The sequence below is a fragment of the Centroberyx affinis genome, unplaced genomic scaffold (genome assembly GCF_046629955.1).
Source record: "Centroberyx affinis isolate AG114_WGS23_722 - 3 ecotype Tasmania unplaced genomic scaffold, CSIRO-AGI_Caff_v1 ptg001773l_1, whole genome shotgun sequence".
Classification (NCBI taxonomy): Eukaryota; Metazoa; Chordata; class Actinopteri; order Beryciformes; family Berycidae; genus Centroberyx; species Centroberyx affinis.
The window spans coordinates 14-24,726 of record NW_027280166.1 but is presented as its reverse complement, the minus strand read 5'-3'; the positions used below and the strand labels follow the sequence as shown (position 1 = coordinate 24,726).

Below are 24,713 nucleotides of genomic sequence, written 5' to 3'. Positions count from 1 at the left end.
TGCTCAGTGGGAACCGTCACTCGAGGCCCTGACGGAAGGAGGATGATACGCTGTTGCAGAGTACACTAATTATCCAATGATAAATGCTCTCAGTCATGATAATTACAATCCATTCGGGTGATTTCCCTGTATTCACTGGCTAGTCCTGCACAACCACAGGGAAAATAGGATATGCATGTGAGGAAATGTGTATAATTTATTCCAGTTATGATTGTAAAACACAAACAATCGTAGGCACCGTGATTCTAATTTGAGCTTTTATCAAGTTAAAGTGCTGTAACCTGCACTAGAACCATAACTCAGATCAAAAGGACATGACAGACATGACACCACAGACCAAACTGCCCCAACCTCCACTGCTGTAACAATTACACAGGTAATGTTGTACTGTGGATCTACAGTTAATTAGTCAGAAATAGGTAGTGAGAAGTCAGAAGGTAGTGGCTACATCTGAGCAACAGGGAATACCTGCAGTGTGTCTGCCCACCTGCTGTGAGTCTAAATGTGTATAAAGGGAAAGCAAATATGAAGCCCTCGGGTCTCTGTGTGTGTAGGAGAGTGAGCAAATGTGAGTCTGTCCCACCTGCAGTGATTAATTAATTGTCATATTAGTGTGTGTCTGTGTCTGTGTGTGTGTGTGTGTGTCAGCAGAGCCCCCAGGTGTGAGAAGGGATATCCTGCTGTGAGTCCCAAAGAAAATTGGATGGCAACACACACACACACACACACACACACACACACACACACACACACACAAAAAGATGTACCCAATTAGTAATAAATTAATCTCTCTCGCCAGACAGAGTATATTGTGAACTATTGACATTAGCTAGATGTTCGTTTTGGAGTCTGCTTTGATAGGCATGACCTGTTTACATGGGTGGAGCTGTTAGCCAGTAGGGAGACATGCTGAAAATAGTTTCTTTAATCTGATTATTTAATGTGGTTTGAGAGAGAAGTAAATCAAAGTGATTTCTTGGCCAGCTGTTTCTGCTGGCTGGCTATCTTTTTGTAAATAGCCGGTGTGACGGTGCCAAACATGTTGACAAATTCTCCAGCAGACTCTCTTCAGCATTTGCTCATCCACTCAAGACTCAAGTTAATACAGAGAACACCAAGATCAGCATATCATTACCTGATGTTTTCTGTATTTACACACACAGAAACGCACTCAAACTGTCTCTCATACTCACACACACACACACACACACACACACACACACCAGTCTCTCATACTCACACACACACCAGTCAAGTGTCTCCTGCACACACACTTTTTGGTTACACAAACCAAGTACAAAAACAAAACAGAGGCGCGTCTTTACTTTATGTTGTTCATTTTTACTGATTGATTTCTGCAACATACAAACATGTTGGGATGTGTGAGTGTGTGCGTGTGTGTGTGCGTGTGTGGGAGGGGTGAGCATGAGGAGGGGGGCGTGGCTGAATGAGAGTCCCACGGGAGGCGACGAGCAAGCAGCAGCGAATCACATCGCTCACGCTCATGCCGCTAACAATGATTGGAGGAGAGGGAGAAGGGGAGGGGCGGGCTCTCTCTTAAAGGCACAGGTGGGCTCTTTCTGAGAACAAGGCTAGTGGTTGGAGGGGGGGGGGGGGTGTTGATGGTGATGGGGTGGAGAAAGAGATGGAGGAGGAAGAGAAATAGATGAAGAAGGAAAGAGGCAGAACAACAGAAAGAGTTCAAATACTGTGTCTCTTTTCAACACATCCAATTCAAGTCTGCTTAGGAACATTATGTGTTACTTTCCAGCACAAACGTGTTAAAGATGCATTAATCCTGTGTTGCTAATAGTAGCTGTTGTGTTGCAAAGTAACACGATCTGTTGGAACATGGATGTGTTGAAAATGAAAGACTTTTTTTAAAAGTAAAGACAGGAGAAACCGAGTAGGAATGAGATGCTCCTTGTCCAGAAGTTCCACCTCCAGTACTTTTCAACCAGTATCAGACTTTTCAACGCACTTTGTAAGTGTTGAAGAAAATTTTTCTTTCTTTAATATGCATCAGAAACCAACTGAAAACAGTGGTTGTAACTGTTCAAGGAGCAAGCTGAGAGAGACAGAAAAAAGATATAAAGGAGAGTATTACAGCAACAAAAAGAGGAAGAGAGGGAGGGAGAAACAGACAGAATGAAATGGAGAAAGAGGGGAAAGTGATAAAGAGAGATAGGCGAAGAGTGTAGTGGGGGATTGGGAAGGAGGGGGGTTGGACAGTGGACTTGTGACGCAACCAACAACCGCGTATACAAAAATAACTTTTAAAATACCATTTACAAAAAAGACCATTATTATTATTATTATTATTATTACAATCTTATTCGGAGCCCATTGTAGCCATCTGAAAGGGGGCCGGCTGGCAGTCAATGCTTTTCTTTTGCCAACCGATTAAAACAATTTTTTTTTCAATCTTTTAAGCATATAATTCAAACATAAGAACAAAATAAAATGACAACCCTGAAATATTTGCCAGAAGCAAAAACAAAAGGGCAGCAGAATAATTTACAGTTTGAGGGGAAACATTGTGAGGGGGAGGAATCATCATCATGCACTGAGTTTCTTACATCTTCTGTTAATAAGAATATTTAAGAGATAGCAAAAAAAACTTTTCTGAAATATTATATACCTAAGTTGCCCTGTACAGTTCTTTATTTTTTTTATAAAACAATGCATATATAGTTACGGTAGCTATCGGAGGAAAAGTTAGCAGAGAATGATTAAAAAAAAAATCAGGAGGAAACAGTAGTCCTGGGTCCCTAGCCGGTGTTGTCTCATCATCTTTTGAAGTGTCTACACATACAGAAGCAGGTAAAGTACAGGTTTGAAACGAGGCCATCAGACCAGAAACCACACAAGTCCAGTTTGTACAGGAGGGGTTGTTCTGGGAAACCAGACTTTATTGTTGTTGTGACTTAATTCAACTAAACATCTGTGATGGGACTTGATCACCGCTCTCACCCACCCCGCTTTTCTGTAACATCCAAGCTTGTCTCTACATCAACCTGTGACATCAGACCCTGTGAACTGGTAAATATTTACTGACAAATAGTTTTAAGCTGCATTATCTAAAGACTAGTTTCAAGTGTTGTGTACACAAATTAGCTGAAGATAGAAGAGGCTGCATACTTTCAGGTAACATTCACTCCAAAAGACTGAGGTTGACTGTACAACTACGAGTACACTGACCATTAAAAAAAAAAAAAAAATCAAAATGGGCTTGCATGGTCCTGGTCTGAGGGCCTCAACTATACTGGGAGCAGAATAAAAACAGAAAAGAGGGGAGGATGAAAGCAGAGGAGAGCCTGATAAAAAAAAAAAGACAAGACTGAGAAAAACAGAAGAAAAAAAAGAACTGAATAGCAAAGAAGAGTCGAGCCCCAAATAGAGACTACAGGAGGAGAGAAATGAACAGAAGAGAAAAGCCAAATGAAGGAGGAGTGTCATTGGCTGTCTGCTCTGAGAGGCGGAATAAGGCAGGCTCATGGTCCCAGCAGTGAGAGGCAGAGCCACAGAGCTGAAGAGTTTGGACATTACTGCTGTGGTTTAAAAGCTCAGTTGTATCTAGTTGTGATATTTCTGGGTATCACAGCTGGGAGACTTGTTTCCATGTACAGGTTTTCACAAAGCAACCAGTTGCACTTTTTATTTGTGTCTTATGGTAATCAGCACAGTTGGAGCATGTCTTTGACTGATCTGACTGCTTGGCTAAAACTACTTTTTCAATGACTAATGACTCAAAAATTTTATCAATAATGTCCTATTACAACTGGTTACACTCCCAGCGCCATATTGTACCTTTTCCTGAACTCAATGTCATCAACATTATAAATGTCCGCTGCCACAGAATCCACATTTACTGCCACTGAAACTTGTAATGACCAAACTATGTCAATCTATGGCTCTGGTGAAACGGAGGTCAGCATAGAAATAGAAAATACTAGAGCAGACATTACTGCAGCTAGCAAAGGAATACATCCTAGAGGGAGCCATGGAGGAGGTGAGAGAGAGATGGGCAGAGGTTGTGAGAGTCAGCTCTAGTCGTTCTGTTTCTATGTCGATCATTTGTAATGTAGCACCAGCACACAGAAAGAGGGAGAGACAGACAGAGACAGAAAGAGACGGAGAGTGAGAGAGAGAGAGAGAGAGTGAGAGAGCACCCCTGGCAACCTGTACATACCCTGCACAAAAGGTTGCATCATGGGTAATAGATTATCTAGGTTCGCTTTGAAGATTGTTGTTCATTCAGCAGAAAGAAGCAGAAACCTTCCAGGAGTTCAGTTAATCCTCGGTGCGGATCAGGAATCAGCTTCCCACGGTAGCTTTTCTGATTAAGGATAATTCCCGATTTATTTCATGACAAAAAAGCTAGATTTTCATGATTTCGTATAAAACGAAGTGTTGTTCCTGTTGATTAAGGTGATCTGATCAAAACTTATGAAACATCTCAGGGTTGCTCCTACATCCCTAGCTATTTAGCATTAGCATGGCCAAACTTTCATGATGTTTCTACACCTCCTGGAGAAGAACAGGATGTTTTGTTTAAGAGATGATGGCTCCTGTTCATCTCTGTGGACTTAATACTTATATAAGGCTGTTTGAGCACAAACCTTTTCTTTCATAGTTTGTATGGCTACTGCCTGAGAACATAACCAACCAATTATCCTTTAACCATTAGTATGGAAATTACCAAACTGATTCCAGGTCAGCATCTAAAGAAAACTAAACTCCTAACACCAGAAAGCTGAAGAGGAAGTGACGGGCTTCGTTCCATAACGGACAAGCCATTCGACCAGTGAGTGTTGTTCTCCTCTGCACAGTGGCACTTTGCAGGAAGGACTGAGGAAGAGTGGAGGAGGAGGAGCTCAATCTTGCGAAGGTGTTGGCACAGAGTTACACAGAGGGTGTTTCTATGTAAAAATGTGCTGTCTATGTAGCATCTATGGCCTTGGCATTGGACCAGCCAGGTGGGATTGGAAGAGTCCATCTCCTGACAGGAGGGGGGTGGGGTGGGGGGGACACTGGTGCTGGATGGGTGGATGGGTGGATGGGTGGATGGGTCGGTCCATCATGTCCACTCCACGGGGGGTTCTCGAGGGCCTTTGGGCTGAATGCAGCGGTTACCGAACCCTGAAGGTAGAAACAAGAGGAGGAGTTCTTAGCTGGATTAGGTTTTCTTTAAATTAAATAAAAATACACCCAAAAATCTCTTTCTCAGAGAAAAATGTGCCTTCAATGGTCCAGCTTGGTCTCAAGGTTATGAGACATTATCTGCACACGTGGAACACTAGCTAGGTTTCCAATGACGCAGATGTGATCGACAAATCAATCTTACACATACACAAACAAAAGCACTACAACATCAATGGAAACCACGTTCGTCAGCAAAGTATACCGACTTAAAAATAATTTGTTGTGCAAATAATACATGTGATCCTTCAGGATGGTGACCAATGGAAACCTGGCCAGTAACAGAAAAACAGCAAAATGCGAAAGGTAAATGTATTGATAAAAGAGAGACAGTGGACTTACCCACCCAGGTCTGCTTTGCTGTCTGTTGCCATGGTGTTGGCAGATGTAGCATCAGCTGGAGATGTCTTCTTAGCACTCTCTGACATGTCTATAGGCACACACACACACACACACACACACACACACAGAGGGAGTTGTTATTGGGGTGGAAATATTTCGCTAATATCACTATAGTGTAAGTCCTAAGAAGTGGTTCTGTACTGGTGTTACTGATGTAAGCCCTATTCAAACTGCATTGGTTTTACTGAAGGAGTTTCTGAAATTGTAATTATTATCAAAAGCATATATGTAATTTTAATCTAGTATGAATCTGCCATGTACGGAAAGTACAAATTCCAAAGTAAATTACCAACTGTTTTTCTGCAAACTCGTAGGGGTTCTAATATCCATAAACATATCCATAAACCACCAACAACACATCATTGAGACCCATATGAAGGAGGAATAAAACAAATAAATTCCCTGCGATTTCTTGTATTGCAACATTTGGTAGGTAGCTAAATCTAAAGTCCAGTGTCACAGACAATGGAGCATTTGTGTCTGCCAAGGAAAACAATGTTTGTTTGATGGACTAGCATATGCACACAAACAGCGGTGCAGATCATAACACTTTACAACCTGGCTAACAGCAGTAATCTGAGTGAAGCCGCAGAGATCCTTTATCCCACATAAACGGTCCTATGGAATTACACACATAGCGTGGAAAAAAATCATTACAGGAACTCCCACAGTACAACTAATCCAATTCAAACAGGTCTATATTCCCTTTCTATTAATCACTCACTCTCTCACTCACACACACACACACGCTACTGGAGCAACAAATTGGCGGTTACAATCACCACAGAATCCTCCTTACATGTACACGTATACACACACACACTTTCATCATACCTCTCTATAGACATACTTAATCTCTCCCTTTCCCTTTGCTCTCTCTCTCTCTCTCTGTATCTCTTTCTTTCGCACATTCCTATTCTCTCTCACAGCTGTCCTTTTAACAAATGCTGTCAGTCTTATCGCATGCAGGCCAATTTGTAAAACACTGAAGGTCTGTTTCCTGCTGCGCTCTGCTGACTAACTGCAATAAACACACATAAACACAGACATACAAGGAGAGACATACAGAGAGACACAGACAGATGTGCAGACAAAGTCAGACACAGTTAGGCAAGGGTACACGAGGACCATACACACACACATACGCGTGTGCATACCTCTGTGTGAACCGCTCCATTCAGCTGAGGCTGAGGTCTTCACTTCCAAAGGGTCTGACAAAGAGAGCAAGGGAATGCATGAAAGAAAGACAGAAAGAAAGAAAGAAAATACAATGCCAAATGAACAAGACAGGAGGACATACACATATATGCAGAAGCACACACACACACACACACACAAGGTTCCTTTCATACTCCCTATTCCTTTACTTTTCTGTTTCCCTTTCTCCATCCTTCCATTTCAGTCAGAAAAGAGCCCGCATCAACACTTGAACATGTGCAAAAGTGCACACTATACACTCACTTATGCAAAATATTAAGACTTAACTGGTGTTTCCATGAAATAGACTGCGCCGGTGAATATAGATGAGAGCCATGATGCTTTCATAATGAAGGTTAGATGATGAAGATGAGGAGATGATGAGGATTTTAAAGCCTTGGGCTGCTTGTCCTAGTGGAGGTGTAATTCAATACTAGGATGGCGGCCATATTGTTTTATACACCTTTCTTTTCTTTCTCCTGTGTTCTTTACACTCCATGTCCATCCATTCTTCCATCACTTCAAAAGGTGATGAACTATGACGGTGGCGTATTTGAAAGCTGGTTCTTGACCATACAGCAATTTTAATGCAGGTCTGAAATGTTGTCAATGGCGCCCCCTAGTGCTGTAAAACGGATACAACAGGAATGTGTTGGCTTTTGACAGAACTGTATCTAAAACTATCTAATTTTGTCCTCCTCAGATGTCAGAGCACCACACAGGAAAAAGGAAACAGCAGCAGGCAAAAGGGTGGACAAGTGATTAGTGGGACCGTCCCGTGACAGAAAGGTCACAGGTCCGACGCCCGCCGTGTGTATCCATCACCAGTCATGTCTCCAGTTGAAGAGCCCTACCTGTTCACTCTCACTCTGTAAGGTGTAACTGGATAAGAAGAACTCATGTTTCAGCTCAAATGAGGAGCTACTGAATGTATTAAACCATCATGCTGCTTTTACTTACAATATTTTGCATTGTTTTTTCACTTAACAAATACGGTACCTACACACTACAGCACTTGCCACTTTTGTAAACAAAGGGACAATGTGTGTACTGAAGGCTCCTTGGATTTTTCCTTTTTCTTTTTTTTTCCTTCAATTCCACTGATTTTGATCACTGATCCATCCACCTTGGGAACTGACCAATGACATTGTCCTGTGGCTGTGCGGAGGACTTCTGACCAATAGAAAACACACCTGTATCCAGGAACACACCCGTATCCAGGAAGTGCCCCAGTGAGTCCACACCACTAGGAATAATGCACCTGTGAATCTTGACCAATAGAAACGCACCTGTGGCCAGTATGAAGGACTCGGGGGTTCTCGCAGGGAGGGGGGGAGGGGAGTCGTCGCTGTCCCAGCAGTCTGGGTTAAAAGGTCAGAGGTCAAATGAGAAGCACCGTTAATGACTGACCGGGGAGACAGAGACAGATCGGCAGTCAAATGACAGTGAGACAAAGAAATGCTCTTTTGCTGAATCTCAAAACAAGTGTTTCCTTGATTCCTTGCCCCCTTTCCTCTAAGGGTAGTGGTACATTAGGCATTTTTGGGCAATGTTGTTGGGCAACACACCAAGCAACAGGCAACAATATAAGACAACTATTTTGTGACAAGATGCTCCTTTGTCATTAAATCACAACACTGAAACAACTCCTTGGGTTTATAGGGGCAACTTTTAGGATAATGTAGATGGGCAATATTGCCAAAATATAAGCATTTTGTCACATTTGACACATTTTCCTTATAGCCTACTATGTTATCCACATTGATATTGTCTTTATAAGCCCTTTTGAAATGGTATTAATGTTCAGGACAATGTCTGATATTTAACTGCTATCATAGGAGCTCTGTAATATTAATTACCAATTCGCACAGGAAGAAATAATCTGTCTCAAAATTATAGAGATGCTTGCTTCATGTTGCTCTGCTTCACACACTCCTACCACATTACATTAATATCAATTTGGACTGGACTAGTTGAACCATAGGTAAAAGAGGCTGGAATACTGATTTATGTGTGCAGTCTGTTAAAGTTACTGACATGGCAGAGTGGCATAGGACTTTATTTGGCATATCCATCTCAGCTGAAGGTAATATTGCCCATCTATGTTGCCTTGGAAAGTTACCCATGTGTAACATGTGCAATGGGGGGGGGGGGGGACATGACATGAAGACTCAAAGAAAATCTTGTTTTGAGTTCCAGGTGGTTCAAGCAATGCAGACTCCGAGTGAAGCTGCTACTGGTTCACCCAACCAGACACCCAAGCTCAGCAGGCAGCACCCTGCGAGGGCACACCCAGGAATATTCAAAACCATATCATCAACAGCCCATTTATGAGGAATCAAGAAAAAAATAGGTTTTATGGAGTTGTGATGTCTGTACGTTTGTGAAAAATCGAAGTGAAAAGATTTTTACACAACAGCATCAACGATTTAATCCAGCCAGGATGTGCAATATTATAACCAATAAAACAAGCAGTCACCAGCTTTGTCTTGACCAATCAAAAAGCAATCATTAGCTTCTTGCAACCAATCAAACAGCAGCCATTAGCTTCTCATAACCGGTCAGAAAGCGCTACCGCAGCCCAAATAGATCATGTGCCAGAAAGCCAAGCAGACCAAAACTCAGACCAGTCCACCTCAGGACTGCCAGATAAATCTTTCTGAATATGGCTTCAAACATTGGAATCACCTGAGGTGCGCATGATGTATGGTGCCAGACATTTAAAGGGCTACACTGACATTTTGAATTCATTTGATTATATTTGTTCAACAGATTCATTGAATTCTAGTAATTTTCCGATTTGGACTTAAAATCATTCCCTGGTCAAACAGTTTATAGTGAGATAACTGTTAGTGTTTGTTTTAACCTGCCTGGAGTGAGATGGGTGGTTTACAGTAACAGGACAGTTCAGATGGGATCAAGGTCTGATAAGTTGCTGTTGCTGATTACAGAAAAGTATTCAACATTATACTTTCCTGTGATTAGCTAAACACTCTCATAGGGCTGGACGATATGGTTGAAATAAATATCACGATAATCATAAGGATATTTTTCGATACCGATATAGTATATGACGATACGGCTCACATAAGCAAAATCACGTTAAATAATCAAATTAATGTTCATCATATTGAACGGAATGGTAATGTTTGGTGTGATGTCAAACTAAACTGAAATTTTCACATAATATTCCTACCATACTTCATTTTGTCTGGGTTTCTAAATAAAATTAGCTTGTTCTCATCAGTTCAGACAGCAGAATTGTGCGTCTCGATATCCCAAAATCACCATATCATCACAATATAATCCCACTGAAAGACGATAAACGATAATATTGAATTATTGTCCAGCCCTACACTCTCATGCTACTTATATTGTCCATTGTCCAATGAAGCAAACTTCATGCATTCAGTGGTTTTACTTTAATCATTTCAGGTTACAAGCTGAGCAAGTTTCATGACCAGAGGAGCCATGAAACCAATTAAAAAATCTACACTCAATTTAAAAAAATGTATATGTAATCAATTTAAATATGGGTTGTTTCTTACACTTCCTAGAGATATAACCTCTGGAGTTGCATATTTTTCGTTGAAAGTAAGTGCATTTCTGGCAAAATAATAGAAATCATGCGCTCCTCACATTTTCATCCAAATATTTGAAACAGTTAAGTCCTATTTTATCCAGCTTTGGTTCCATTCAAGACCAAAACCAATCCAAGCCAAGTCAAATTCCAGTCCAATCCATTTCATTCCATGTCAGCTCCGATCACGGCAAGAGGAAGATTTTGCAAACAGGGATCTCGTGATTTTGAAATCAACAGAGGAGAAGGGGGGATTTCATTCCTTGCACCCCAAAAGATCAAAACCACGTCTCTTCGTTGCCATGACGATAGTGAGGCCATACTGATGCGCACACAGCAAACAGTGTGATACTGTTGTTAGCTAGCTTAGAGTCTTCTCAGACCAACGTGCACAAGGTTGATAAATGTGTATATACCAGTATCATGCAGTGTTGATCCTTCACCATCGAACATGCACACACACTTTCCTGCACACACACACACACACACACACACACACTTCCATGGAAACAAATGCACACACAAGCACAAAATTCTCTCCCACTTTCTCCTTGGCTCATTCACTCACTCACTGAAAGAAACACACACACACACACACACACACACACACACACACACACAAAGAGGAAGAGTACAGTTGTTTGGACAGATGTTTGCCTGTAACATTTGCAGCATTCCATGCAAACCAACCAATTAGTCATACGGTCATGCTTTCTATCAGACTCACTGGAACCTGTCTCTCACTCTGTTCCTCTCTTTTTTCACTCTCCGTCTTCATTTTTCTTGGTCTCCTTTTCTGTTGGACGTCCAGTTTCTTTCTTGTTTTGTCTTTCTTTCGGTTTCCCTCACTCTTTCAGTCTCTTTCTCTGTTTCCCTCTAGCGCTGTCTCTGTTTCTCTCTCCATTTTTCTATGTCTGCCTTAACTCAGTAGTAAGAATACATTACAGTATAATGTACGGTGCCACATTTGTGTGAGAGTCTGTGTCGACAGATACAACTTATCATTACAGTGTGGTCTGTCTGAGACCTCTAAATGTCTCCTTACTGACCCAGAGAATGACTCTGCCCTGTGGGGTGTGTGAGAGAGAGAGTAAGTGTGTGTGTGTGTGTGTGTGTGTGTGTGTGTGTGTGTGTGTGTGTGTGTGTGAGAGAGAATGTAGACTATAAAGACAGTTTGTTTCAAACTTCAGACTTTCTCTCACTGCCCTAGCTAGTATTTAAGTGAAGTGGACTAAGACACTGAACTTGGTTTTGCTTATTTAAAGGCTTCATTCAATTTTTAATCTTATCCTGTTCATTAATCCAAGACTGCTGTGTGAACCCTAACTAATTAAATCCAAGCCTCTGTTTTATCCAGACTACCTTCATAGTTAATTTGTTGGTTTCTTTGTTAATTTGTCAGTTACTTCTGTCAAGAAAGCAGTCAGTCAGTTAGTTGAGTTAGTAAATTAGTTTATCAGTCATCCAGCTAAATTACAGCAACCACAGCAGCTGATTGACATACTTGTTGTGGTTGCCGTGGGCGATGGAGAGCTCTGCCCCGCAATGGACATGGGCAACACCTTCCTGATTGGCTGCTGGTCTCCATGGTGAGGAGCCGTAGTTACCGTGGCCGTCGCCGTGGATACACTAGAACGAAAACCCTCCTTTCCTCCAGACATCTCTCCATCCCCCTCTTCGTCCGAGTTATCGGAGTGCAGGGGGTTGGTGAAACTCAGGGCAGTCCTAACAGGAGTAGAGGAGGAGGAAGAGGAGGAGGAGAGATGAGAGGAGGAGGAAGAGGAGGGAGCGACGCGGTCAGAGGAGGAGGAAGAGGACGAGGTCTTGGGGAGTTGTTTTTCGGGGCTGCTGCAGGGCTGAGCCCACGCCGCATGACCCGCCTTCGCCTCCGCTTTCTCCCCCTTCTCTCCGCCCTTCAGAGGGAGGTGGTTGGGTCTGGCTGGGAGGCCGGCGTCCGCTTGACTCCCCTCTCCTCCGCCTGCTCCTCCCTCCGTGCCCGAGTCCTCCGACAGCGAGGAGCTGGAAGTCAGCAGGGATTGGCTGGAACGGCCTTTGAAGGCGTGGCTTCGCTGCAGCATGCCCGCGCTATTGGTCGACCCGGCGCTGCCTCCTACTCCCGTGGAGGAGGAAGTGTCAAAGCTACGCGGTCCCTCCTGCAACGGCACCTTTTTAATCTCGATGCTCAGCTTCCTCTCGATCCGAGGAACGCCGGAACATTCCAGGACCGGGGAGAGGGGGGAGGGAGAGGAGGGGGTCTGAGTCTGGATTTGGCCCGATTCTGATGTTGTTGATGTTGAAGACGATTTGCTGTTATAGTTGTCGTTGAGATCTGGATTTGAGACCTGGGTTTGGGTTTGCAGTTTTGGACTGGGTGGATCCTGGTCTTTCTGCTCCGAGGGACTCGGTTCTGATTGGTTCTGCTGCAGGTCCGCTTCCAAGCCTGCTTGGTTCTGAGAAGAGAAGCGTAGAGAAGAGACATATAGATTTAGAATTGTATTTTGACCTTTCGGGTTTTTTAACAGGGTTCAAGGGCCAAAATCTCATTAAACCTGCTCAACACAAAAATAAGTGTGTAAACACCAAAACTGGAGAATCACTTCACTTCTGTTTAATTCTGCTATGCAGTTATGCAATTCACCTCTTTCAAATTGTGATGGGCTATTTCAAGAAAGACGTATTTAAACAAGAAACTTTACAACATATACATAACAAAATAAACTTTCTATTCATCTGATTTCTCTACAGGGGGCCTTAAGGTTTCATCTAATCAAATATTAATAATTGCATATGTATATTCTCACTACATCAGCCAATTCACCTGTGTCATATTTTGCTGTGCGGTGGCCAGGACGTGTATGACCGGTTTGGGGTGGTAGCGGTCGTTGTCCTGCCGTACGTTGGTGACGGTGGGGAAGGCTGAGGGGGGAGACGGGGTGAGGATGGGGGGCACAGGGCGAGGCTCTGGGGGCTGGAGAATCTCCTCCTTGACATCGCCCTCCACCTGGGAACTGGAGAGACAGAGAGAGAGACAGAGACAGAGAGGGAGGGAGAGAGAGAGAGAGAGAGAGAGAGTTCAGTTCACAGCAAAAACCTGGCTGATCTAGGAAGGCTTCTCACTGAATGAATATTAAACACAGAATCTGAAAGAAAGGCTTTTGATGTTTTTTAATGAGACATCTCACTTTAAAAGAAGAAAAGAAGCAAGTAACAAAAGCACTACAATAAAAACACCAAACTCACAACCACACCGATTGTTGCACTCATATAGAGAGAAAGAGGGTGAGAGAATTAATTTATTTAGGTGCCAACATATTTTACCATCACGCTATAATATACCCAATTTGAATGTTTAAGTGCAAATATTGATTATTTGTTTTGGTTCAAAATAAATTTTGCCTCTAAAAAGGTGCAAAAACTTTCATTGGAATTTTTGAAATTGGAAGATTTTAAGGTTTTGGCACTTTCAGGCACTGTAGGAAATGAAAACTGAAAAGGCAGGAATTTCATCATATTGCTCAGACTTCATGCTGACATTTGGACATCCACGTTTAAATAATTCTCCATCTTAACAGGAATGATGAAACCAAGACATTCGTGATGAAATAAACTGCATATTAAATAAAATGAAATTAGTTAATTTATGAAAGAAAAGTCTGATTTCTGTTCAGTCGTTGTGACGACTACTTTTTCCACCACTAGGTGGCAGGAAAAAAAATGGCAGCTATTGGCTCTTACTATGGCTGAGACAAATTACATGTCTTCAAATGTTGGGTTTCCAGTGTCTGACAGCTCTTGCACGTATTCTGTGGGTTTAAGGGTGACATGTTCCTGTGATGTGAAGCAAACTGAAAAATAAGAATCTGAATCACCACTACAGAGTTTATCCCTCTGCATGCAACAGCATATTATGGTTTATCCTCCCCAAAGAGGTATTGTTTGGCAAATTCACATTTTGGTTTACTTTTTAGCTACCAGAGAGCACAAGGACAGGTTGATTGGTATGAGAAATATGTTTTGTGCACAAATATTTTGTTCTACTTTACATTTGAGTGTGAAAGCAGCACTTCTACCATGGCTACTACTGTGGTACTAATGCAGGGTGGATGCATAAAGGGGGGATTTCTATTCTGCCTACCACTGTTCAACAAACTCTACCGCATGTACAGAGGAGTTTGACTTGGCAACACTCTTCACTTATTATAAACAGACATAGATATACATAGTGTAGGTGTGAGCTATATACAGGATACTGAGGTTGAGACCCAGCTAGCCACATAGAGATGGAAAACTGTATATACAGATATTGAGTTTCCACCATGGAACATACAGCACATTTACATATGTATGCATTTACATACACACATACACACACACAAACAGTGGAAGGATGTGGTGGTGTGCCAAATAAGGAGCACATGACTGAAGCAAGACACTAGACTGGAACTGCACATGACGCTGTGTGTGTGTAGAGAGAGAGACAGAGAGAGACAGACAGAAAGAGAGTGAGAGAGATAGAAAGAGATAGAAGCATAGGGGATTTCCTTCTCGTTACAACTATAAATCATCTTGAGCAACCCAGGAGTTGTAATAGTACAGTACAAGGCCTCCTCATAAAGCCCCAACCTGTGACTGCAGTATGACTAACATTAGCTGATGGTCAAACAGCTTGCTATTCGCCCTCTGTATCATTTATGACTCAATATTCTTCATTTTTGATAGCAAATGTCTTTTTTTACGAAATATGGCAAAGACAAATTGAATATACAAATTATAGGCAGCCTTCCAAGGATGTAGAGTGAATTAATGTCAGAAGAGATCAACGAATCACATACAAATAAGCCTGGTTAAAACTGCTTTCACCTCACACAGATGAAGAAAAATACTTGGAATATGAGGAAAGAACAGACAAGATGGAAATTCTTTGTGAACATATGAGGTCTTTGGGGATCGAGCTCAAGGCCATCTGGTGACGGGGCAGTTTCTTTAACCACCAGGTCACTCAGTTGCCTCTTATGGGTCACTAATGCGTCTTGATTGGCCTCCATGTTAAACCGTGTTAAAACAACGACACCAGCAAAAACACCAACATTAGTTCACTGTCTAAATGCTTCCCCGAGGCTTTCCTTTGATGAAAACATACATTACTCAAGAGAGCTTTAGAAACTATTATCAATCTCCTCTTTATTGCCTAAGCAAGCTAACCATATATTCTACAGTAACACAGATAATTCCCACTGGGCTGTTGTCTCTCCATGGGGAAATGAATCTTTCACATGCCACAGAGTTTATCTGTCCCAGTGTCCCTCTAAGATAAGATGAGATGAAACTTTAATGATCCCCATGGGGAAACTGGGTTGTTGCAGCAGAAAGTAGCAATAAGTCACAGCAAAGAAAAGGGCAAATGGGGGTTATGTAAACATACACAACCGACAATTTCAACAGAACATGTTCAGTATTAATGTATGAATAAAGAGTATGAGACAACGTGTGGACTAGAGCATTATGTGGCTGTACAAAATAAGTTAGATAAGGAAGTAGGAAAGTGTTTCACAGGAAAAAAGGCTTTCGTAGAAACATCACAGCTTTCATTTCAAATTTTAACTTTAATCATAGATGTTTCTAGCTTCCAGTAGATCAATATCAACAAACAGTACTTATGTCCAACTTGTACCCGTAATACAGCCAACGTGGACACTTTTTTGTGAATCGACTAATCACAACGAGTTTCATGGTGCGCCACCGGGAGCTGACAGATAACGACTACAAAGCAACCAGAATGAAAATGGAGGAAGCAGCGAGAAAAACATTGGCAGTAATTTGCATGTAAAAGACAAACTCTCCAAGAATCTATGTGACTGTATCGAAATGTTTATACAGCCAAATTGACTCTGAACTGGTGCTTCAAAGCTGCAGCATAAACATAGTCAACATAAACATAAACATAGTAGTGAAGCACAGCTAACTATGCACTCCACTTGTCCCACTTTACCCTGAAGCACAAAAACATTAAAACCCTCCATATTGCTTTGGCATTAGAGCTATGTACAAAACCATGGGCACAAACATTATGAACACATGCATACACACATACAAGAGCACAAATGCATATGTACTCTCATATGCAAACACAAATGTTGATACACATACACACACAACTAGGAATGTAAGTGCAAACACCACCCACACTCAAACATAAATGCAGGGAACACACACACACACACACACACACACACACACACACACACACACACTCGACAAGCACACTGCGCCCTCTACATGTGTGCTTCTGAGGGAAGATGCTGCATTTTTAATGAGAGCGTTGGTTCACAGTGGGACCTGCACACATTCACAGAAGGCTGGATCTGCTGGAAGGGGATAGAGTTTAAGAAACACACTTCCTGGTTTCAGGTTGTGCCGATGATAGAAACACACAGTCAGACACCCAAGAAAAGCAGCGAACTTCACACTCTAGATTACCGCTCAAACCACATATGTTCAGATCATTGCTGAGCCAAATCTGTGATGTATTTTTGGCAGCCTGCCATATTAGATGTGTGGACTTTTACATAACTGTCTGTCTCCGAATCACAGGAATTAACGACTTGGCAATGCTAACAGGTATAAATAGAGACTTGTATCAATTCAAGTAAGTAAGCTGTAGCCCCAAGTGCCCAAACGGCCTGTGTGTCTGTCAGAAAGCCAAGTCAACTTAGTAATACTTTTAAGTGATATGCACTTGCCTTATTTTTTCATCTTAAATCAATAACACTACTTTGGCTTTTGTTAAATGATTTGCCCAAAATTAGAAACATATTGAAAATAGTGAGTTGTGAGTGGACTGATAGAGACCTTGGTTTCCTTAAAGGCCATTTGTTCTGTATGGGGGGCCAGGTAGTGTTGAGTTGAGCCAAAATGGCGGAATATGGGGAGGATATGAGACCATCCGGGGTGTGGCTGTGTGTGTGTGTGTGTGTGTGTGTATAGCCATGACTCACTATGTGTGACCTTGATGCCAGCCTCATTGGAATTCCTGCAGTATCTCTCCCTCACACACACACACACACACACACACACACACACAAAACCTCCCCCTGCACACACCTACACCATGGCAGGGACCCAGGGGGAGTGTGGCGGGTGGAATGTGGACTATGTTGGTAAAAATAGCCCCTACTGTCATTGGAATACTCTCAGGCTTAAACTAGGCCTTGACATTGTTTCTTCAGGAAACCAAAGGATGACAAGGAGAGAGAAAGAGAGAGACAGAGATACAGGGACATGCAGGAGGAGTGAGAGAAGTAGAGAGAAAGAGTGAGAGACAACAATCTGCATATTCCTGACAACTGGGCTCTGCCCCAATTCCAGGGAAGCTTCCCATTTTGGTAGCATTTCCAAGTAGGAAGTTCATATTTACTCGTTTCAGTTTCCCACCAAACTGGCTGGTACAGTAAACATACTAAGCAAGCCGGGGGCACAATCGGTTTAGTGCCACACCAGCTAGAACTCAGCTGATGTCACGTGGCGCTGCCACAAATAAATTATTATTTCATTACAAACAGTCAAACAAGATAACTTCTTAAGGCAAATTTATGGTTTCTGTGGTGTGCCCGGTGTTCGCGGTGCGGAGGGGCTGTGCAGTGAGTGCGGAGCTCCACAGGGGGTCTGTGGAGGGTCCGCACTGAGCTCTGCACTCCTCTCAAAAAATTAAACTCTGCGGAGGCCTCCGCAAACGCCACAGTCAGTTCAGAGGCTATGATTGGTTAATGGTTGCAAATGAACATAAACTAATGAACTAATACTCATCAGATTAGTTCAAAAAGTTGCTCTGCGTATCATTGCACTAGCAGGGAATAGGTTATGCCTTCTATGGATAAATCATAAGAGGGAAAGAGGGAGCGAAGATGAACTGGTTAAGAGAAAATAGAGCACAACCCCTGCTGGGCACATACAGCAAAATTAAAGATGAGAGGAGAGGGAGAGGAGGGGAGAAGAGAGGAGCACCCCCGCTTAGCAGACAGCAGAGAGAAGAAGGGAAGAGAGGAGAGAGGGTGAGAAGGGAGAGAGGAGGGAGGGAGACAGAAAAGCTGTCAGGAAAGGACAGGAAAGACTGAAATAGAAGAGAGGGAAAGAGAAAAAGAGAGGGAGAGGGAGAATGAAAGAGGGAGGGAGAGTGGAAGAGAGAAAGAAAGAGCTATGGAGGGAAAGAGTGAGAGCGTGCATGCCTGTGTGTGGATTTTGTGTGCATGTGTTGAATACATACTCCGGTGTGTGTGCGTGAGAGAGACAAAGAATAAATGAGAGAGTTCTCAAAGGAAAGCGATGAAAGATATAACAGCTCTATTTCAACTAGCCTAGGGTGGTGGTGCGTTCAACACTATGTAGTGTTGCAGAGTATTGCAAAATGATCTACAAATACAGCTCCTCCTCGGGCCAGAACAGCAGTTAACAGCCAAACAGAAGTAAACTACAGCAGAGTGGAGGCCTGGTGTATCAGTGGGTTTCAAAAAGCATTGGTTCCTTTGGGGCAAAACAATGCCTGCTGCTTCTATTTGGTCACTTTAATATGTTGTTTTCATTGTGTGCTCCACTCAAACTTTTGTAATGTTTTCGCCTTCCTACTAACAAACACAACACCCATTGTTTTCGGTGACTGGCCACTTCACACCTACTGTTCACTTCTGTGTGAGCCTGTCCATTCAGCTGTGTGGAGGAAGGGTCATTCTTTTCTTGAACTACGTCCATTTTCCAAGTGACTGGACCAACGTGATTTCCCAAGTTACACAACTTAGAAACTAATCGCTAATTCACACCACTAAGAAAGCAGATGTGAGCAGACTTGAACTGCTGAACAGTTTAACAGTTAAGAGAAGAAAAATGTACCTGAAATAGCTGTAATCTTTAAGAAAAACAAAAAAAGAAAAAAACTGCCAACTGTAAACATACAATGTGGCAATGGTGTTACCTGCGTATGCGGGGAGGTTTCGGGGGTGGTGTGTCCCATCTCTCATCATCAGACTGGTGGCTTGCCTTGTCTGGACTGCTCTCATCCTGGACACACATGCAAACACACAAATAAACAAATATGCATATGCGCACACACACACACCCCCCAATTCTTCAACTCCCACTCAAGCTTTCAAATGCAAATTTCTCTTTTCAGTGGGGGCACAAACTCCAATTACCTTGCTTAACTGGCTAATTAAGTAATCATCTATATATCTTCACCATACACATATTTATTGGTTAGTATTTGCTAAATTTCTAATGTAATCTCAAATGTAAAACATCTCCATCTTCGTCTACGGCTCTTCTCTCTCTACCTTTCTTCAGCTCTCGACTCTCTCACGACGGCTCTCTCCCCTCCCCCTCCTTCCTTTTCCTTCCTTCAAAATTGCTTCTGAGAGACCGTCTCTCCTCCTCCCCACTAATTTTCTCTCCTCCTCTCATCTATCCCCGTCCTCCTCCTCCTCCTCTCTTCCCCCATGACTCATTAATTTGTCTTTCTCTCTGCTCCTGTAATGAGAAGATGACGGAAGAACTTCAGTCGACACAAACTCAAGACTGAGGGGCGAATCGGGCCACATAAGCCCTGTGTGTGTGTGCGTGTGTGTGTGTGTGTGTGCGTGCGTGCGTGCGTGCGTGCGAGAGTATAAAAGTCTGATGAGGAACTGCCTTGGGAGAATTCAGTGTAGATGAGGTAAAGACAGAGGGTTAAATTAGGTCTCCTTCTCCTCCTGTCTGTGTGTGTGTGTATTGTGAGAATCAACTTGGTAGGGACACTTCCTGCAAACAATAATGTGTGTGTGTGTGTGTGTGTGTGGGTGTGTGCATGTGTAGGCTTATTGTTAGTACTGTCATTAACAACATCGTTCCAGTGTATGTGGGTGTCTTGGTCACTAACAATGGCTGACTGGACATGAGTCAATGTGTGCATGGACTGAGTCAGTACAGCACACTGATAATGTTTAGCAAACCAAGTGTATCTGTGTGTGTGTGTGTGTGTGTGTGTGTGTCGTGCTCATTAACTTACAACTTTTGAGCAATGTAAAGTAGCCAACTTCTGCCCACTAAAAGCTTTGTTACATTCCACCTTGTCCACCATTTGGGAAAAAGGGACACCTACTCTTATTAAATGACTAATGACACAAACTTAAAACAAATGATGGTAATTTCTAAAAGATAGAAGGTAACTTAAGTCCTTGGTTGATAAAATTGACATTTTAAACAGACCGTTTGTCCATATTTTAGAGATACTGAAAGATGAACTTAATAATAATGGATATAGAGCAAAAATTTACCTTCAAATACATTTTCTAAGTTTCTAGGTTCAGGTTTAGAGAATGACTGTCAGCAAGTGTTCACCAGTACAGTAAGTGTGTGTGTGTGTGTGTGCGTGTGTGAGTGTGTTGAGTGTGAATGTTGCATGGGTCGCTCTTTCCCAGCGGAAGTGCGTCTATTCTCAGGCTCATAGTGCATTATGGGCCAGTGGTGATGTCATTACAGCTCCCTAAACAGGAAATGGGCTCCTGGAAAGCCGCCAGTGCGCTCTCTCACCGTCTGTCTCTTCTGTCTGTCTTCCTCTCTGTCTGTCTCACTCATCTCTCCCCTGGCTTTCTGTCTGTCTCTCTTATCTGCACACAAGGGGGGGGGGGGGGGGGCTATGGATCAGTGTCCGTCCTTGTTTGTTTGTTGATTCATCTGTTTGCCTGTGTGTAATGTGCGATATCTCAACACCACTGATTGGATTTTGATGAAACTTGCAGTGACGCATCTCGCCACTGCACTCCAGCATTTTCAAAATTACACTGATTAGCGCGACAATTACAGGTTAAGGCAAGGTGACATCATTCGTGGGGGACGAAATGTTTACTCTTGCCTTGCTTTTCTTAATATGTTATTTTTGACGCTCTGGTTAAAGTTCTTGACTTGGTCAGCCTGGGTGGAACAAGGGGAGGAGGACGACAAAGGAGACAATGTGTCTGTGTGTGTGTGTGTGTGTGTGTGGGGGTGCACTAGGTGAGGGAGGATGGTGGGTAGTAAGTTGGAATGAGGACAGCGATAATGAACAAACCAGAGCTTTATTCTAGCTCTTTTAAAAAGTCCTAACCGTCTCCCCAGTAGAAGAAATCTGTCTCTCTGGCACGCTCTCCGTAACTTTTCTTCTTCTTCTTCTGTCTTCTTCTATCTGCTATCTCCTCTCCTCCCTTCTCTCCCTCCTACCCTCTCCTCTTCCCATGTGACTAATTATTTGTGGTTTTTTCCCTCTCCAAGTGTGTTACTCAGAGACTTCCTGTCTTTCTTTAACACCAGACAGTGTGTGTGTGTGTGTGTGTGTGTGTGTGTGTATGTGTGTCGTACCATGCCATCATGTATCTGTGTGTTGGTGGGACTCTCCAGTAGCTGCAGCTGTTTGTCAAAGAGTTGAGCGATCGCTCTATGAACTAACTCATACTGCTCCTAGAGAGAGAGAGAGAGAGAATAAGGGCGGCAAGGGAGAGAAAGAGCGGGTGTTGCAGCAGGGGAGGTGAGAGCGGGAAAAGTAAGTGAGAGAGAAAATAAAGAGAGAAAGGGTGTCAATACAACAAAAATATCAAACACATCCTATACATCTACACTCAAAACACAGATTCACAAGGCAATAAAATACACAATGTGCGAAAACCATAGAATGACCATCGCTGCTGCACCTTGATTTACACCAGGAATATGCCTTGCTACGAAAGTAAATACATTTAATGTGTAACTAAGGCAGACAACAAACAAACAGAGTTTAATAGACTCAGACCCTTTTTTATTCCTTACTGAGATGAAAATGTTACATACGTTTTCCTAAAATGCAGTGTGATTTGGTTGTTAAATACTTCAAATAAAACTACAAATTAAACTCAGTGGAATTATTCTCAATATTTCTCAGGCGGTGTATGTAAGCCCACAAATAGATTCGTGCTGCTTAAACCTTTTAACAGATTCTCAATCCATTTCCAAAACCAGGCCTGAGGGTAGTTCAAAGTAAAACGCTGTCACGACCCCTGAGAGCATGGACTTGAAGAAACCAGTCGGTGGAAATACAGATAAAACCAGATAAACAACAGCCTGGTTTCTTGTTTGCTGGCGTGGAAAACTTGGCTGCAGCAGCACTTTTGCGGTGCAATGCCCATCAGCACCCAATCACTAATTGGCTTTTCTAGATGTCCTGCCTATCGATCAAACAACAGGACAGTAACTTTTTGTGTGTAGGACCAAAAACAAATAAAAAAGATGGATACAAACCTTGGTCTGAACAGCAGAGTGTCGCTGCGTCCTCATTTCTTGAATCAACCGGAACACATTGAAGTCTTCTGGTATCTTCTATAAAAACACACAAGAGAATAAAAGGGTTAATTATCTTTTGACTGCGGCGTTTGATTTATACTCTTTCAAACAAAACAACATAGTAAGGGAGGATGCACCCCTCAATGCACTTTACAAGATAACATACTGTGTAGTAAAAGTGTGTGTGTAGGTACTTGCATTTGTGCAGGTATGTGTGTGTTTGTAGGTATTTGCAGTGTGGGAGTGTGTGTGTGTGTGTGTTCACATACCCCAGCTTTGAGGAGGTTCCATGTGTAGTCAATAGCACAGATAGCACCCGTCCTCCCACAGCCCGCACTGCACAGAAACACAGTCATACAGTTTAAGTTCAACATAATCACACACATAAAGATCAACACACTCTCTCCCACTCTCTCGTCACAAACACACATCCACAAAGAAACTCACTCCTCACAGGTGCCCACTCTCAAGGATTTTTATTCTTGTTTGTCATCTGGACCACACAAGAGAGTAAATACTGAAAAAAAAATCAATCACACATGTGCGTACGCAACCCATCCTCGAGACAGGATGGAGACAGAAGCTTCACAGAAGCTGAGATAATGTGACATCATGTCTGACACACACACACACACAATCATAAAACATCTCACGCTGTTAGAAAATCCTCTGCTAGTCTGTCTAACTAGCACGGTTGCTCCACACATGCATATCTCTTCCCACTCAAGGTTACTCTACACACACACACACACACACGCTCAGAGCTTTAAGTCCTGCTGTGTAACAGAGGAACCAGGAAATGTCCTCAGGCTGCTCATTATACCTGATTACACACACATGGAGACAGTGTGTGTGTGTGTGTGTGTGTGTATGTGTGTGTGTGTGTGTGTGTGTGTGTGTGCGCATGCATGCCTGAAGTTGGCCAGTCATTAGTAGAGAGCTGTGTTGGAGGAAGTGGTGGTTAGATGACTCAGCCAAGCCATAGCGCTGATGCATTTCTCCCTCTCTCTCTCTCTCCTTCCACTCTCTCTTTGCTCTCTCGCCCTTCTCTCATCATCTGCTCTCTTTTCTCTCCCTCTACATTCTGTTCATCCCTCTCTTCTCTTCTGGCATCTGATTTTCTTTCTGTCTCTCATTCTCTCACTCTCTTTCTCTCATCTCTGATTCATCTTGACCTCTGGAGGTATTTGTGTATGTGTGTGTGTGAGTGTGTGCGTGTGTGTGTGTGTGTGTATGTGTGTGTGTGTCTGAGTAGGACATTCAGCAATGTGTGTGGGAAGATAGCTGGCTTCCTTCGGGGTGATTAAAACATTCCTCTTCTCTTCTTTTTCCTCTCCCTCCCTCCCTCCCTCTCTCTCTCTCTCTCTCTGTCTTTCCTCTCTCTTTCTCTGCTCTTCTTAGTTTTCAGTGAAGACTTTGTGATGAAGGGGAGAGGAAGAGGAGGATGAAGACTGACAAACCGGTGAGTGAAGGCATCTACGTTTTAAACATTGGTTGGTATTTATCAAGCCAAGTAAAGGTCCGGATCAAGGAAACAGTCTTTTTTTTCAGAATGTTTGATCTGGTTGAGGATGCTTGACCCCTTAATTGTACATCAGCACCCCTATTTTAAAAAGCTTGGCAAAAAAACAGATTCTTTTTTTCTCTTTTCTAGATTTAGTAGATTCAGATTTTAGGTTGTTTTCTAGCTTTGACTGGAGAAAACACAGGGCTAAAGAGCAAGAGGGATTCGAGAGCTAGATGGAAAATGTTACAAATGTTTTCCAAACTCTGGTGAATTGGGCTGTGTGAGGCACTGAATGGTTATTGGATGTTAGTTTAAGTGCGTTTAAGTGTATTTTATCTCTCTGAAATCATCAGAGAGCAGCTGATGAATCTGCTTTTTGTAAATAAGGATTCGTCTGGATCGCTAAATCGCACAATATGGATCACACAGGGTTTAAACATAGCCTTGCAAATGTTGCGACCTAAAAATGACAGTCCAGAGACGATAAATAGGACGGTGAAGACAAATACAGTG

At 42.6% G+C, this 24,713-nt stretch overlaps 1 protein-coding gene across 7 annotated transcripts; it reads right to left on the bottom strand.

The window, feature by feature from the left end:
* Window positions 1–1,336: 1,336 nt before the first annotated feature.
* LOC139652177 (tyrosine-protein phosphatase non-receptor type 12-like) lies at window positions 1,337–23,134 on the bottom strand. Of its 7 annotated transcripts, none has more exons than XM_071529158.1 (10): window positions 22,963–23,134; window positions 22,652–22,729; window positions 21,740–21,838; window positions 19,344–19,429; window positions 13,200–13,389; window positions 11,886–12,831; window positions 8,091–8,162; window positions 6,762–6,815; window positions 5,545–5,632; window positions 1,337–5,142 (listed from the first exon to the last, which is right to left on the bottom strand). In XM_071529158.1, exons 1-10 carry the CDS (start codon window positions 23,122–23,124, stop codon window positions 5,133–5,135), a joined length of 1,785 nt encoding a protein of 594 aa, XP_071385259.1. In that variant the 5' UTR covers window positions 23,125–23,134; the 3' UTR covers window positions 1,337–5,132. The 7 variants fall into 7 exon arrangements, with proteins under 7 accessions (XP_071385259.1, XP_071385258.1, XP_071385261.1 ...); XM_071529157.1 differs by having other exon boundaries at window positions 5,549–5,632; XM_071529160.1 differs by lacking the exon at window positions 6,762–6,815.
* Between the last annotated feature and the right edge of the window lie 1,579 nt (window positions 23,135–24,713).

Bases quoted from the DNA above. Each gene is read 5' to 3' on its own strand.
- LOC139652177 (XM_071529157.1), bottom strand. From the start codon at position 23,124: ATGTGTGTTTGTGACGAGAGAGTGGGAGAGAGTGTGTTGATCTTTATG. The intron at 5,633-6,761 runs GTATGCACACGC...GTGTGCCTATAG, and splicing joins ATGGAGCGGTTCACACAGAG to ACATGTCAGAGAGTGCTAAG. The intron at 5,143-5,548 runs GTGGGTAAGTCC...TTCTACCTTCAG, and splicing joins AGACAGCAAAGCAGACCTGG to GGTTCGGTAACCGCTGCATT.